Source organism: Mesoplodon densirostris, chromosome 2, assembly GCF_025265405.1.
Source record: "Mesoplodon densirostris isolate mMesDen1 chromosome 2, mMesDen1 primary haplotype, whole genome shotgun sequence".
In the NCBI taxonomy this organism is placed as follows: domain Eukaryota; kingdom Metazoa; phylum Chordata; class Mammalia; order Artiodactyla; family Ziphiidae; genus Mesoplodon; species Mesoplodon densirostris.
This window is the reverse complement of record NC_082662.1, coordinates 27833476-27850944: the sequence shown is the minus strand read 5'-3', so window position 1 is coordinate 27850944 and position 17469 is coordinate 27833476. Positions and strand designations below refer to the sequence as shown.

Genomic DNA, 17469 nt, shown 5'->3' with positions numbered 1-17469 from the left:
ATATGAGAAAATATGTGTGTGTCTCCCACCCTTTTCTTAGATAAATGGAATCATTACCCTTGCTTTTGCTGCTGTATCTTGCTTTTATTCACTTGATAAAATATTCTGGGGACCACTGCATGACATTATATAGAACATTCCTTATTCTTGTTTTATAGCTGCATAAATAGTCCATGTTGTTGATTACCCCAATTCATTTAGTCAGCTCCCTATTGCTGAGCATTCTGGCTGTTTCCATTCTTTGGCTGTTATAAATAGTACTGCGTTATGTAGCCTGGTACATATATATGTCTTTGCATATTTTTGCCAGTGTATCTTTGGAATAGAGTTCTAGAAGTAGAGTTGCTGGGTGAGAGAATAAATGCCTATGAATTTTGCTGGATGCTACCAAATTTCCCTGCGTAGGGTTTGTGCTCTTTTGCATGTCCAGCAGGAAAATACTAGAATTCCTGCTTTCCCTCGGCTTCACGAGTCATCAGACTTTTTGCATTTTCCGCACCTGATGGATGAGAAATAATTTCTCAGTATAGTTTTGATTTGTATTTATTTTCTCAGTAAGAGGGAGGTTGAGCATCATCTCAAATGTTAAAGAGACACTGCACTTAGGAATCCTCCCCTCCTTCTCCCTGCCTGGCAACCACCACCCTGGGATATGAAGATTAACTAGAGAGAGTGAAGGATTGAATGAATGGAGAGGTTGTTTGCCAATCACCTGAGCAGAGAAGAGAGGAACTAACCAAAGTGATAAAATGATACAGCAGAGAAAGAAAACAAAATGGTGCACACCAAAGGAAAGATGTGAGTTTCCTTCTCTGGAAAGTTTAGATAGGGCTTTGTTGATGTATATGACTGAATAGAGAGTAGCCTTGTCAGGCAACAGTGACTCGGTGATCTATGGCTTCCTGCAAAGTGAGTGACAACATCACAGTCCAGCAACCAAAGAGGCTGGGCCTGTGCTGAATGGGAGCCAAGAGAGAGTCCCCACTCTCTTCTGAGGCTCTGTGCCTGCCTGGGGACCCAGGCGCATCGCAGCAGGCATGCCCCTCCCCACCTCCAAGGTCTCACAAGTCCATTGGAAGAGTAGAGCAAAGTATTAGTAGTTTCAGTGCCATGGATGGATGGGTTTTGAAAACAGGTTACTCAGGAAATAACAATACCTATAGACAATTTATGCTTTTCAATGTTTGATAGCGGTGCTATGTAATTTCTCCATTTCTCCAAGCCTCAACTTAATGAAAATGGGATAATAATCCCCGCCTATAAAATCAGGATAATAATGGTTATATACCTTTTAATGTTGCAATTGTCACAAGGATAATCCACGTTAAGCCTAACACATAGTAAACTCAATAGCAGTGAGTTCATAACTATCAGCTCTGGTTGTCGTGCTATTATGTGCTGCAGGGGGATTTGGAGACAGAGGTCTTGAGGTTCAATCTCTGCTCTAACTTTATTAGCTCTTGATCTAGTCTATCAGCCTACTTAGCCTCAGTTTTCTCCTCTGTAAAATGGGAATAACTTCATAAATGCTGTGCACATTTAAATGAGATAACACGTGGGATGGATTGGGTGGGATGGACTGGAAGACTGGGATTGTCGTATGTACACTACTATGTATGAAGTAGATGGCTGGTGAGGGCCTACTGTATAGCACAGGGGGAAAAAAAGAAAGTACAGTCTGTTTGCAGGACATATATTAAGTCAACCTTAAAAATGCATTCCAACATACATTAGGTGCAGACAAATGCTGTTTGATTCCACTTATATGAAGTACCTAGAATAGTCAAAGTCATAGAGACAGAAAATACCTCGGTAGATGCCAGGGGCAAGAGGGTGGGGGGTGTGGGGAGGACGAATGGGGAGTTAGTGTTTAATGGGGACAGATTTTCAGTTTAGGAAGGTGAAAAATTCAGGAGATGGAGGATGATGAGAGTTGCACAACAGTGTGAATGTACTTAGTGCCACTGAAATGAACAGTTAAATATGGTTAAAATGGTATGGTTTATATTGTGTGACTTTTACCACAATAAAAAAAATTTTTTTTAATGAGATAACACGTGTAAAGCAGGGAGCATCGTAAGTCATCAGTACGAGTTGTCTACTATTAACATCATTATTAGTCTTTTTGTCTTCTTTGTTAGTTAAACTTTCTAATATAATTTACTATTAAGAATGCCTGGGCTTCCCTGGTGGCGCAGCGGTTGAGAGTCCGCCTGCCGATGCAGGGGACGCGGGTTCGTGCCCCGGGCCGGGAAGATCCCACATGCCGCGGAGCGGCTGGGCCTGTGAGCCATGGCCGCTGAGCCTGAGCGTCCGGAGCCTGTGCTCCGCAATGGGAGAGGCCACAACAGTGAAGAATGCTTGACAATTATTTTAGATATTTTCAGGAAGATTACAGAATTGAGAGAGGAAAGGTATGGTACATTTAGCTATGTTTTATGAGACTGATTACTTGGGGAAATTTGCAAAAATTTGCAGAGATAGGAGTGCTGGGAGCTCCTTATCCCCTTTCCTTTCCAGTCTTGTTCAGCGCATTTTGGGTACCTGGTAGCACCACAGTAAGGGGATCCCAAGGAAGCAGGGTTTCTTTTAAAACTGGGATGCTGCTTAGGGTATGATCTCTGGTTTTATGCTATCTTCCTAGGTGTGAATCCAAGTTCTACCACTTGCTAACCCTGGTTAACAAGGGCTAGTTACTTAATCTCCATAAGGCTCCACTTTCTTAGCTGTAAAATGGAGTAAATAATAGCACCCTCCTCACAGGGGTTGTGTTTTGTGAAGATCAAACATGATAGACACGTGAAGCTCAGCGTGTGACGGGAGCGGGCTCTCAGTCGTGGCCGTGGTGGTGACAGTGGCAGCAGCTTTGGTGCTGGTGCTGATCAATGTCCTCATTCTCAGTCTCGGGGAGGGAGGTGCCTTATCAGGGTGGGCGAGGTTAGACTGTACTAACAAACAACCCCAGAATCTCAGTGGCTTAAAAACAGGAGTCTCACTCTCACACAGACTACTCACACTACATGTGTAACCTGGGTCACGGGGCTCTTCTCCTCAGGGTCACTTAGAGGCCCAGGCTGATGGTACTTCCTTCTAGACTTTCACAGTCACAAGCTGCAGATCACACACTGGCTCTTCACGTTCCCATGTGGACGTGACACGCATCACTTCCACCTTCGGTTGATTGGTCAAGGCAGTCACATGGCTTTGCCTACATGGACACAAAAGGGTGGACAATGAAATCCAACCACGTGGCCTGAAGGCGGAGCACTGGAGCAGCTCTAATGACCACCACAGGGCCAAGGGTCTGGTTGCAGGAAGAGGCAGGAGTGATGGGAAAGATGGGAGAGAATGGAATGGGAAACTGAGGGATGGGAACGTGGGCAGAGAGAGACCAAAGGACTGAGATAACAGGGTTTGCAAGCTCAGAGCCAGCATGAGGGGTGCCTAAACCCTGGGGGTCTTGTGGCTTTACCTGCCGTGACTACGCTCATCCTTCCATCCACTCATTTATTCATTCAAGCAATGGTCACTGAGGGACACCTGTGTGCCAAGCACTAGGCTAAGGGCTGGGGGTTCCGATTTGCATAAGACAAATTATATGGCCCCTGCCCTCAGGGAGCTCACAGTGGAGCGGGCTGTGTGCTCCTGGGCCAGAGCACCGGGTGCTAGCTGTGTCAGGGTGGGCCGGGCTTATGCCTCTGCCAGAGGCCTGATGATTGAGTCAGGAACAAAGAGAGAACCAGTGTGACCCAAATATTAGTTGTACTTCAGCACTTCTAGAATGGCAAAGGACTTTGCTTAAAGGATTCTTTTCATTCCTCCCCTCTGGCCCTTCATAAAACTCCAAGTGGTATAACTGGACGTATCCGTAAAGGACCCAAAAGACAGAGCTCACAGTTTATACAGTTTATGTAATTCTCCATAAAAACAAAAACAATACTTGCTGGCAGACACGTTTTATAGAGAGATTTTTTTGTTTATTTATTTGTCCCCCCAAGAAACCTGCTTCTCTCCCTTCTGTCCCCCCAGCTCCCTGCGGCGGTCATCTGACTTCGCCCAGTGGCACCATCCTGTCTCCGGGCTGGCCTGGCTTCTACAAGGATGCCCTGAGCTGTGCCTGGGTGATTGAAGCCCAACCAGGCTACCCCATCAAAATCACCTTCGACAGGTGCTTGTAACCACAACCTGGGGGTGGGGATGAGGAGTGATATCTCTGCAGTGGTGTGGGAGGGAAGCTGGGGTGGGTGACGAAGGACCAGCACCGATGCTGGAATGTCAACAAGGTCAGAGAACACTCGAGTGGCTGCCCTGGGTGGGGTGGGAGCAGGCTGCACTGGCTTTGCCCTTGGCCTTGGGCCCATCTCAGTAGTGGGGTCTGTGACGTTTAGGGGACTATTAGTATCTGAGGAGCATAACCCTGACATTTCCAGTGTGGGAAGGCGGTCTTCCTCACCTCTGACCCGAATCGTGCTCATATGCCCCACTTCTAACTCCCACCCTGGCTGTGCCCCTCAGGTGGGGGAAGTAGCCATCCAAGTATGAACACAAACTTCTTCTAGACAAAGTGTTCGTGGCGTAGAATAGTGGTTGCAAACTTTTCTGTGAAGGGCCAGGTGGTAAATACTTTAGGTTTCATGGGACACTTGCTGATATCTGTTGCATAGTCTTTTGCTTTAAAAAAAAAAAAAAATACTGCTTTATAAATGTAAAAACTATTCTTAGCCCTTAGGCCATCCAAGAACAGACTCTAGACCAGAAGTGGCCCTGGGGCTGTAGTTTACTGACCCCTGGCCTAGAACATTCTGACTCCCATGAGGCTAGTCACTGTTCCTGTAGGTCTGAAGATGGGTCACAGCCCAGGCCACAGAGAGGACTGGGAGATCCGCATCCAACCACAGGAGGAGGAGGAGGAGGGTTCAATACAGGAGGGAAGGTCCTCCCACATCTCCAGTAAATGTGTGCAGATTATACTAAAATATCCCAGCCTGCCAAAATCCAGTTGTTCTGAAGCCCAGGTCAGGCAGGGCCTTTTGTCATTTGCAAATTAATGAAGTTTCTCAAGACGTCTTCATTTCCATCTTCGGCAGATTTAAAACTGAGGTCAACTATGACACTCTGGAAGTGCGAGATGGACGGACGTACTCGGCGCCCTTGATCGGAGTTTACCACGGGACGCAGGTCCCCCAGTTCCTCATCAGCACCAGCAACTACCTCTACCTCCTCTTCTCTACCGACAAGAGTCACTCGGACATCGGCTTCCAGCTCCGCTATGAGAGTGAGTGTCGGGGCGTCAGTGACAGGGTCGGCCATGTGGGGAAAGGACCAAGGGCTGAGCTCCACCAGGAGGCCCCGCAAGGCCGCGTCGCCATGGCGTTCTCAGTTAGGCTGTGCTCCTCGGGAGGTGCTGCTTGTTCTCAGCATCTCTCAGAGCTCAACTTTAGAAAGAATGGAAGGTCCCCCTCTGTGTGCAGATGACTGGGCGCCACCATGCTGGGCACTCTGGGGACAGATGGTGACGTTGGAGTGAGATGTCATCTCCCGCTCCCTCACCCTCTCTCATCACCTGCATTCATCGCTGGTGCCTCGATTGAAATAGCCTGTTGATTCAATTCTTTTCAGACCACTCTAGTGACTTAGGGCCGAGAGCACCATGAGGAGAGGGTCGTTTTCTTACCCGTGTTCGTATCCATAACCCTTAGCATGGCGTCTAAGCCATAGGGGACACTTCACTGATGGTTACTGAACAAATGATGAACGAACAAGTGATGAAGACAGCTTGTTCTCCCTGACAGATGGGTCTTCAGATACCCTCAGCAGATACTGGCAGCCACATTTGAGGAGGGGGCGGATGACAACTCCAGCCTTCTCTCACTCGGGGCTCTCTCCCCCCCTCCCTTTGTGAGTCAGCTGGGGTCCCTCTCTGCTCACAGTGAGCTGTTCCAGCTGTGGGCTCTCTATTCCAGCTATAACACTGCAGTCAGACCACTGTCTGGATCCAGGCATCCCCGTCAATGGGCAGCGTCATGGGAATGACTTCTACGTGGGCGCCCTGGTGACCTTCAGCTGTGACTCGGGCTACACACTAAGCGACGGGGAGCCCCTGGAGTGTGAGCCCAACTTCCAGTGGAGCCGGGCCCTGCCCAGCTGTGAAGGTGAGACATACCAGCAGGGGGCGCTAGAGTAGAGGACTCCTTTCCTGCCCTGAAAACACAGGCACTGACCCCATGACCCTGTCAGTGAGGGTTGGAGGTTTGGACGAGGTGGGGGCTGGGATCCCAGGGGGACTGTGGGGGAAGCTCCCTGGGCCACTCCAGTCTTTCAGTGCCCGCTTCCCTCCTCTCCAGCTCTCTGTGGTGGCTTCATTCAAGGCTCCAGTGGGACCATCTTGTCACCGGGGTTCCCTGATTTCTACCCCAACAACTTGAACTGCACCTGGATTATCGAAACATCACATGGCAAGGGTAAGTGTTTAGGCCCATGGCAGGTATTGGGATGCAACATGGTCAGGGCCCCAAGGTCCCCAGGTCAAGATCACCTCAATGGGGATCTCCCTCTCTAGTGACCTCTGGGCTTAGTGACCTCTGAATTTTTCTCACCAACCAGAAAACTCCCAGAACCTTCCTATCTCTTTGAATCACAGAACTCATTCAACAAATATTTTTCAAACCTAAAATCTCCATTCTGGAAGAGATCTTAGAGATTACCAGCTCTCAAACCTACTTAATTCAGTCGGGAATCTTCTCCAAATCACTCTGCACAAGATGGCAACACACCTTCTGTCTAAACACCCGCCGTGGTGGAGAGGTGACCAACCCACTCAACAAAGGGGCACCTATTCTCATTTTCTGCCAGATCTGACCCCTCCTGATAACCTGAGATTGAGTTCCTTGTACTGAGTCCTGGAGGAACATAGGCTGCCTCTGCTCCCTGTTCCTCACGACCAGCCTTCAGATATTGTACGTGGCAATCCTCTTCTCACAGAACTCACACTGTTCCTCAGAGGAGTGTTTTCATATTCCTCACCAGGCTGGACTCTTGCCCTACCTTCCCTGGCATAAATGACCTTTGGGAGTCCCAAGTTCAAAGTAAGGTTGCTGACTACAAATAAACATTAACTAATATACTCTTTCACTCCACAAATATTGATTGAACTCCACCTATGCGGCAGACCCTGGGGCTGGGAATACACAGTAACCAGGAAGAGATGGCTTCTACCCTCAGAAGCTTGCTCCGAAGTTCATCTAGAGTCAAGGTTCTTAACGCAATTTGGCAAATACTCTAATGTTAGACCCCTACACGAGAGGTTTAGATTTTCTACGTTGGTGGTGGAAACCAGGCAACTATGTTTTTAGAACACTTCACTGGTAACTGTGATGTGTGCCTTTAAATAAAAACCTCTGATCTTGAAGAATTAACAAGTAGAAAAGCCAAGAAAAACTTTAAAAGGAAGAGTAACCCTTCCAGATATTAAAATGTTATTATGGGATAAAATAATTTTAATGATGTGGTATGAGTATAGGAGTGGACAGATAAATCAGTGGGGGAAAATAAAGATCCAGAAATAGATTCCCCTATGTGTGTGTGTGTGTGTGTGTGTGTGGCTGTGTGTGAGAGAGAGAAAGTGTGTGTGTATATGTGTCTGCGAGAGAGAGACAGTCTTTAGTATATGATTAAAGTGTCATTTCCAATCCATTAAAGAGAGGATGGATTATTTAATAAATGGTTTTAAAACAGTGGGCTTAACCATTTGGGAAAAAGAAAAAAACAAATCATACCTCACGCATTTATCCACAAATTCTAGTACTAGAAGGATATGAAAACCTAACCTCAGGTGGGACTTACTTAAAGAGTAACACCAAAAGTAGAATCCATAAAGGCAAAGACTGTTAGATTTGATTAAATAATACTTTGAATGGATTTATGGTTTTTTAAAATAAAGATATAAATATTCAAAATATTCATGTAAAATATTCAAATAGTTAATGGACAAAAATATTTGCAACCTATGTAATCATCTAAGGACCATGAACCTGATGCATAAAGAGCTCTTAAAATTTTTTTAGAAAAATATGCCTGGTCTACAGGGCTATAAAATAAGCAAAGCTATAAACACTTTGTAATAGAGGAAATACAAATGAAAAGACCTCGACCGCCCCTAACAATTTTAAAAATGCATGTTCACCCAGTAAATGAAATGCCATTTCCCTTTTCAAGTCAGCAGAGAACATCGCAACAGTGTAACAGTGTGGGGGACAGTGTAGAGACACGAATACTATTCTTCCATGCTGCCATTGTGCGAAACTGCTCAGACTTTCCAGAGGATGATTCAGCAATGAATCAAAAGCCTTAAGAATATACGTGCCTCCGGTACTTCCCTGTGGCACAGTGGTTAAGAATCCGCCTGCCAATGCTTGATCCCTGGTCCAGGAATATCCCACATGCTGTGGGGCAACTAAGCCCATGCGCCACAACTACTGAGCTTGTGTTCTAGAACCCGCGAACCACAACTACTGAAGCCCGTGCGCCTAGAGCCCCTGCTCCACAACAAGAGAAGCCACCGCAATAAGTCCGCGCACCGCAACGAAGAGTAGCCCCCGCTCGCCGCAACTAGAGAAAGCCTGCGCACAGCAACAAAGACCCAACACAGCTAAAAATTAATTAATTAATTAATTAATTTAAAAAAAAGAATATACGTGCCTCTGGACCCAGCAGTTCTACTTCTTGGAATTTATCTGAAGAAAATAAATAAACTGTACATCAAGATTTAGCTACAAGGTTGTCCCCTAAAACACTTTATTAATTGAAAAACTAGTAACTATTCCAATGTCTATCAATCAGGAAATGTTATTGTCCCCTAAAACACTTTATTAATTGAAAAACTAGTAACTCTTCCAATGTCCATCAATCAGGAAATATTAACTAAATGTATGGTATAGTCAAATAATGAAATATTCAATATTACCATGCAGCTACTGAAAGGAGTAATGTGAAAGAATATTTAAAGCCCTACACAGATGGTTGCAATACACTGTTGACTAAAAAAGAAGTTTGCCAAAGTAATATATTCAGTTTATAAAAATTAAGCAAGGAGGGCTTCCCTGGTGACGCAGTGGTTAAGAATCCACCTGCCAGTGCAGGGGACACAGGTTCAAGCCCTGGTCCAGGAAGATCCCACATGCCGCGGAGCAACTAAGCCCGTGCACTACAACTACTGAGCCTGTGCTCTAGAGCCCACAAGCCACAACTACTGAGCCCGTATGCCACAACTACTGAAGCCCACGCGCCTAGAGCCCATGCTCAGCAACAAGAGAAGCCACCGCAATGAGAAGCCCGCACACCGCAACGAAGAGTAGCACCCACTCGCCACAACTAGAGAAAGCCCGTGCACAGCAATGAAGACCCAACACAGCCAAAAATAAATTAATTAATTAATTTAATTAATTTATTAAAAAATAAAAAATTAAGCAAGGATATGTGCATAGAAAACAGTCTGAAGAGCTATGCCCCCAAAGGTTAATACTAGTTGTCTCTTATTTTCATCTTTTGACTTTTTCCTAACTTTGAGCACTTAAATATGTATTCCATGTAAAGTATACTATTTATATAAAAAAAGAAAATTTGAAAGAAAAGTCACTTATAATCCCACCTCATGTACTTGAGCACTGTCACTGTTGCCTTTAACAGGCCTGGTATTTAGCTGGGATTAAGACAGCCTTGGGCAAGACAGGACTCTCCGGCAGTCAGGGCAATGCGGGGCTGGCCCCTTTTTCCCACAGTATTGTTACCGAGGAGAGGAGGGACGGAGGCAGCGTCCTTGTTCATCCTGCAGAGCTGTTTCCACCAAGCCTGATCCAGAGTTGGCCACTGCCAGAGCCAGAAGCTACTCTGTGGCATCAAGAGGGAAAGAAAGGCAGCCCCCTGTGACCCCTAGAGTAATGACCCCCGATAGTCATGATTCTCTCTGCATCTGACGTCTGTAATTATAGGGGTGTATGTTCCTCTTTATCTTTCTACCTGTGTCTTTCCTTAGAAGTCAATGCAGTTCAACAAATTTTTAACAAATGCTTTTTTGATACTTGCGCTTGCTGTAGGTGCTAGGCAAACACAGGGGAACAGACCCTCTGGCGCTGCCTGCTTTGTAGTCTATTGGTAGAGATCCAGCCTAAAGAGACCTCTCAATGTACCATGGTCAATTCTGGGATAGAGCAGACACAGGTGGGGAGTTGAGACTTAGGCCAGTCTTCAAGGATGAACAGGAATTAGCCAGGATGAGAGGTGTTCCAGGCAGAGAATCAACAAGAGGTCACTGATGTATAACCAGGTCACTTCTTCCTTAGAACCATTGAAAGGCTTCACCAGACCCTAAGCATTGAGCCCCAAATTGTAAACTAGCTAGCATGGCCTTATAGCCCTGGCTTACCTTTCTCAGCCTCCTTCTGAGCCCTCTAAGCACTAAGTTCTAGCTACACTGAACTTCTTTCAGTTCCTAGAACTTCTTAGGCTTTCGTTGTCCTCTAGAGCTTTGCACATGGGACAATTTTCTTCTCCTGGAACACCGCCTGTCCCCGCATCGTCTCCACCGTTCCCCTTGCCTGGCCAGCTGCTCATCCTTCTGATTTCACTTCCTCTACTGAACCTTCCCGTCCCCCTGCCCCCAGCGCTGGGTCTGGGTGGGGACCCCCTCCACAGGCTCCCGTGTGACCCTGTACCTTCCCAATCCCAGACTTCTCCCCACTGTACGGAACTTGGCATCCTCGTCATCTGTCCCCCAGACCAACTCCAAGCTCTTTCAGAGAAATGTCTGCCTTGCTTCCTGCAATTTCCTCAGCTGCTGGCTTCATGCCTGGCACATAAGAAACTCCAGAAATATCTATATGAATTGAATTAAAGTGAACTCACACCCTTCTCCAGAGGGCACCCCTCAGGCTCTGCTTGTAACAGTATCTCGGGTTAACAGACCTATGGAGGCTGCTGACTCCGATTGCTCCCTACCAGTTAGAAGTCCAGCTGGGAAAACTGAAAACTCTGTGAAATTCAGAATTGTTCAACTTACCACATGCCCAGCCCAAGGGAACAGCCATTTCAGGAGTCCAGATCACGTGCCCTTGCGAAGACCCCAGGCCTGACATCTTAACCCACAAGGCTGTCTGGGAGTTAGATGAACTGAGTACTAAGAACGCCTACTGTGTGCCAGGCACTGTGCCATGGGCTTTGCATGTGCTGCCCCAGGTGTTCCTCTCCCCAAGGATTAAATGTCACCTAAAGACGCAGAGCAACTTTGGCCCAGACACTTTGACTGGTAGACGGGCTTTTGACCCAGGTCGGCCTCCCTCCAAATCCCCTCCTTTCTCATGGCCCTGCTCTTTCTGCTCCAGTGTGGTGTTAATGCCCTTTGCACGATTCTGCATGGTTCACTCCAGTGCAGTCTTCATTTGTGTGTGCATCTGTCACGTCAAATCTGGATTCAAACTCCAACACAGGGCCTCTCTATTTCTGTGACAATGTCTTCATTTTCACACAATGGCCAGAAGAGCCCCAAGCAATCAGCATAGCTGGGAAACCCAGGAGTTTCACCTCAGTTGTTTACTCATCCTTAGAATCCCTGCCAAATGTTTACTCCTTTGGAGGGGCTGTATTTGCATGCTGGAAAAACAGAGTAAAGGCACAGTGCTTCATTCACCTTCGTTTCCGCCCATTACTGTGTCTGACTCATCCTCCACCCAACCCTGTGTTCCAGCGAGGAGGGAAAGACATCTATTCCACCAAGCCTCTTCCCAAGCTCTGCAGACTGAGAACAGTTTACTCAGTTGCACACGTGTTTATGTATCGGCAGTACAGGATATGTACGGGCATACATACCCATGGGGTTCCAAGCATGCTTACACCCCTCGTGTCCCAGACTGTGATCCCTGTGAAGCCTTCCCAACCCCGGAGGCATAGTTGCCCACTCTCCCTCTGTGTCCCCACTCTGTATTCTCGCTGCTGATGTGCCTGTCTCCTCCTCTAGACTGGGAGATCTTTCTCGGTGCTTAGCACAGGCCTGGCACTTAGTAGGCGCTCAGAGTCTATGTCTTTGAGTAAACAGATAAATGGATGCATGTCAGCTGCCCGGGCACAGGGCATTCACAAGCTGCTTCCCTGGTCCCACCTCTACTGGGTTCTGTCCTCCCAACCCCCACCTCTAGAATCCCAAATACTCCAGATCACCAGTTTCTATCAACAGAGAGGCCAAAAAAAATGAAAACATCTAAAATGCTTAAGCATTAAGACCTTGGATCTAACCATCGTTTATCAAAAACGTGTCAGTAATCAGAGAAGTATTCCTCACACTTTTATGTGCCTACAGATCTCTTGGGGGATCTTGTTAGCATGCAGGTTCTGATTCAGGAGGTCTGTGGTGGAAGCCAAGATGCTGCATTTCCAACAAGCTTCCAGACAATGCCCCAGATGCTAAAGTCCATGGACTTTGAGTAGCACTTGGGTGCAGCATTCCTTGCCTACCCGAGTTCCTGCCCTGGTACATCCATGGCATGTATTACCATGGGCACACTCACCCGTGGGTGGTCGTGCATTACACATCTGCCCACCCAAGCACAACTGCCATCTGGACAAGTTCAAGAGTTGCTCTGGGTGTTAAGATTCTGCTGCTCCATAACCTTGCTCAACCCTGACCCCTGCGGCCACCTGGACCCTCCTACCGCGGGCTCTCTTTCCATAGCAGGAGATGCTGCCTCGTAGGGTGGTTTATTGCACAGCCTCTGCCACCAGATTGTCTCAGTTCAGATCTCAGCTCTCCCACCTACTAGCTGGGCGACCTTGGACAAATGACTTCATCGCTTTGCGCCTTGGTTTCCTCAGGTGTAACATGGAATGAGAATAATCATACCCATGCTGGAGGGTTCTTAGCAGGGTGAAATGTTTCCGTATCTTCCCTTCTGATTGATAGGGGCCAACTAAAGGGCAACTCAGGACAGTGACACACATACTTAGTGCTGAATGTTATTGTCTTTATTGAGTGCTCTTAGCCCCTCCCCCTCAGTGGAGGTCCCCTCCCTTTTTCCCATCTCAGATGGGATGGCTGCCTGTCCCCTCCCCCACCAATCCCCCTCCTCCCTGTCTTCTGTTTGATGCCCCTCCTCCCCCAGGTTTCCAATCTGCCCCTCCTCTGATGGCCACCCTTCCCTGCCCTGGTCCTCTTCATGCTTGTGGATTCAGGTAGCAGGTATCCCAGATCTACTGCTGTAGTCTGACCTTAGTCCTGAACTCTAAGTCTGTACTTCCAGTTCCCACTAGCTCACGCTGCTTGAATGCCAAACATTCAGGGTGTTCAAAGCCAAGGCCATTACCCTTCTACCACCTGCTCCTCTTCTTCCTATGTGTCCGACCCCGGGTCACAAAAGACATCACTGTCCTTCAGGTCAAGATCTTCCCCATCACCTGGGGAGACCTTCAAGATGGCAGAGGAATAAGACTCAGAGATCACCTTCCTCCCCACAAATACATCAGAAATACATCTACATGTGGAACAACTCCTACAGAACACCTACTGAACGCTGGCAGAAGACCTCAGACTTCCCAAAAGGCAAGAAACTGCCCATGTACCTGGCCATGTGGCTGACAGGGTCTTGGTGCTCCGGCCAGGTGTCAGACCTGTGCCTCTGAGATGGGAGAGCTGAGTTTAGGACATTGATCCACCAGAGACCTCCTGGCTCCAAGTAATATGAAACAGCGAAAGCTCTCCCAGAGATCTCCATTTCAATGCTAAGACCCAGCTCCATTCAACAACCAGCAAGCTACAGTGCTGGACACCCTATGCCAAACAACTAGCAAGACAGGAGCACAACCCCACTCATTAGCGGAGAGGCTACCTAAAATCATAATAAGGTCACAGACACCCCAGAACACACCACCGGTTGCGGTCCTGCCCACCAGAAAGACAATATCCAGCCTCATCCGCCAGAACAGAGGCACTAGCCTCCTCCACCAGGAAGCCTACACAACCCACTGAACCAACCTTAACCACTGGGGACAGACACCAAAAAAAACAGGAACTACGAACCTGCAGTCTGCAAAATGGAGACCCCAAACAGTAAGATAAGCAAAATGAGAAGACAGAGAAACACACAGCAGATGAAGGAGCAACGTAAAAACCCAACAGACCAAACAAATGAAGAGAAAATAGGCAGTTTACCTGAAAAAGAATTCAGAGTAATGATAGTACAGATGATCCAAATTCTTAGAAATAGAAGTGAGAAAATACGAGAAACATTTAACAAGGACCTGGAAGAACTAAAGAGAAAACAAACAATGATGAACAACACAGTAAATGAACTTAAAAATGCTCTAGAATGAATCAATAGCAGAATAACTGAGGCAGAAGATCAGATAAGTAACCTGGAAGATAAAATAGTGGAAATAGCTACTGCAGAGAAGAATAAAGAAAAAAGAATGAAAAGAATTGAGGACAGTCTTGGAGACCTCTGGAACAACATTAAATGCACCAACATTCTAATGATAGGGGTCTCAGAAGAAGAAGAGTAAAAGGAAGGGACTGAGAAAATATTTGAAGAGATTATAGTTGAAAACTTCCCAAATGTGGGAAAGGAAATAGTCAATCAAGTCTAGGAAGCACAGAGAGTCCCATACAGGATAAATCCAAGGAGAAATGTGCCAAGACACATATTAAGCAAACTATCAATAATTAAATACAAAGAAAAAATATTAAAAACAGTAAGGGAGGGCTTCCCTGGTGGCGCAGTGGTTGGGAGTCTGCCTGCTGATGGAGGGGACACGGGTTCGTGCCCCCGGTCCGGGAAGATCCCACATGCCATGGAGCGGCTAGGCCCGTGAGCCATGGCCGCTGACCCTGTGCGTCCAGAGCCTGTGCTCCTCAACGGGAGAGGCCACAACAGTGAGAGGCCCGTGTGCCTCCCCCCAAAAAAAGCAGTAAGGGAAAAGAAACAAATAACACAAGGGAATCCCCATAAGGTTAACAGCTGATCTTTCAGCAGAAACTCTGCAAGCCAGAAGGAAGTGGCAGGCATATTTTTTTTTAATTTTTATTTTTTGCTTTATAACAAATTTAATCAGTTATACATATACATATGTTCCCATATCCCCTCCCTTTTGCGTCTCCCTCCCACCCTCCCTATCCCACCCCTCCAGGTGGTCACAAAGCACCGAGCTGATCTCCCTGTGCTATGTGGCTGCTTCCCACTAGCTATCTACCTTACGTTTGGTAGTGTATATATGTCCATGCCGCTCTTTCACTTTGTCACAGCTTACCTTTCCCCCTCCCCATATCCTCAAGTCCATTCTCTAGTAGGTCTGTGTCTTTATTCCTATCTTACCCCTATGTTCTTCATGACATTTTTTTTTCTTAAATTCCATATATATGTGTCAGCATACAGTATTTGTCTTTCTCTTTCTGACTTACTTCACTCTGTATGACAGACTCTAGGTCCATCCACCTCATTACAAATAGCTCAATTTCATTTCTTTTTATGGCTGAGTAATATTCCATTGTATATATGTGCCACATCTTCTTTACCCATTCATCTGATGATGGACACTTAGGTTGTTTCCATCTCTGGGCTATTGTAAATAGGGCTGCTATGAACATTTTGGTACATGTCTCTTTTTGAATTATGGTTTTCTCAGGGTATATGCCCAGTAGTGGGATTGCTGGGTCATATGGTAGCTCTATTTGTAGTTTTTTAAGGAACCTCCATACCGTTCTCCATAGTGGCTGTACCAATTCACATTCCCACCAGCAGTGCAAGAGTGTTCCTTTTTTTCCACACCCTCTCCAGCATTTATTGTTTCTAGATTTTTTGATGATGGCCATTCTGACTGGTGTGAGATGATATCTCATTGTAGTTTTGATTTGCATTTCTCTAATGAGCAAAGATGTTGAGCATCCTTTCATGTGTTTGTTGGCAGTCTGTATATCTTCTGTGGAGAAATGTCTATTTAGGTCTTCTGCCCATTTTTGGATTGGGTTGTTTGTTTTTTTGTTATTGAGCTGCATGAGCTGCTTATAAATTTTGGAGATTAATCCTTTGTCAGTTGCTTCATTTGCAAATATTTTCTCCCATTCTGAGGGTTGTCTTTTGGTCTTGTTTATGGTTTCCTTTGCTGTGCAAAAGCTTTGAAGTTTCATTAGGTCCCATGTGTTTATTTTTGTCTTTATTTCCATTTCTCTAGGAGGTGGGTCAAAAAGGATCTTGCTGTGATTTATGTCATAGAGTGTTCTGCCTATGTTTTCCTCTAAGAGTTTGATAGTGTCTGGCCTTACATTTAGGTCTTTAATCCATTTTGAGCTTATTTTTGTGTATGGTGTTAGGGAGTGATCTAATCTCATACTTTTACACGTCCCTATCCAGTTTTCCCAGCACCACTTATTGAAGAGACTGTCCTTTCTCCACTGTACATTCCTGCCTCCTTTATCAAAGATAAGGTGACCATATGTCCGTGGGTTTATCTCTGGGCTTTCTATCCTGTTCCATTGATCTATCTTTCTGTTTTTGTGCCAGTACCATACTGTCTTGATTACTGTAGCTTTGTAGTATAGTCTGAAGTCAGGGAGCCTGATTCCTCCAGCTCCATTTTTCGTTCTCAAGATTGCTTTGGCTATTCAGGGTCTTTTGTGTTTCCATACAAATTGTGAAATTTTTTGCTCTAGTTCTGTGAAAAATGCCAGTGGTAGTTTGATAGGGATTGCATTGAATCTGTAGATTGCTTTGGGTAGTAGAGTCATTTTCACAATGTTGATTCTTCCAATCCAAGAACATGGTACATCTCTCCATCTATTTGTATCATCTTTAATTTCTTTCATCAGTGTCTTATAGTTTTCTGCATACAGGTCTTTTGTCTCCTTAGGTAGGTTTATTCCTATATATTTTATTCTTTTTGTTGCAATGGTAAATGGGAGTGTTTCCTTGATTTCACTTTCAGATTTTTCATCATTAGTATATAGGAATGCCAGAGATTTCTGTGCATTAATTTTGTATCCTGCAACTTTACCAAATTCATTGATTAGCTCTTGTAGTTTTCTGGTAGCATCTTTAGGATTCTCTATGTATAGTATCATGTCATCTGCAAACAGTGACAGCTTTACTTCTTCTTTTCCGATTTGGATTCCTTTTATTTCCTTTTCTTCTCTGATTGCTGTGGCTAAAACTTCCAAAACTAGGTTGAATAAGAGTGGTGAGAGTGGGCAACCTTGTCTGGTTCCTGATCTTAGTGGAAATGGTTTCAGTTTTTCACCATTGAGGGTGATGCTGGCTGTGGGTTTGTCATATATGGCCTTTATTATGTTGAGGAAAGTTCCCTCTATGCCTACTTTCTGGAGTGTTTTTATCTTAAATGGGTGTTGAATTTTGTCGAAAGCTTTCTCTGCATCTATTGAGATGATCATATGGTTTTTCTCCTTCAATTTGTTAATATGGTGTATCACGTTGATTGATT

At 45.8% G+C, this 17469-nt stretch overlaps 1 protein-coding gene across 2 annotated transcripts in view; it reads left to right on the top strand.

The window, feature by feature from the left end:
- CSMD2 (CUB and Sushi multiple domains 2) overlaps positions 1-17469 on the top strand; it is a 660274-nt gene that overhangs the window by 426693 nt on the left and 216112 nt on the right. For both annotated transcript variants that reach the window (XM_060081981.1, XM_060081974.1), the window contains exons 16-19: positions 4030-4168; positions 5088-5275; positions 5964-6152; positions 6345-6461. In XM_060081981.1, coding sequence (XP_059937964.1) covers positions 4030-4168; positions 5088-5275; positions 5964-6152; positions 6345-6461 — 633 coding nt within the window. The remainder of the gene's footprint in view (positions 1-4029; positions 4169-5087; positions 5276-5963; positions 6153-6344; positions 6462-17469) is intronic.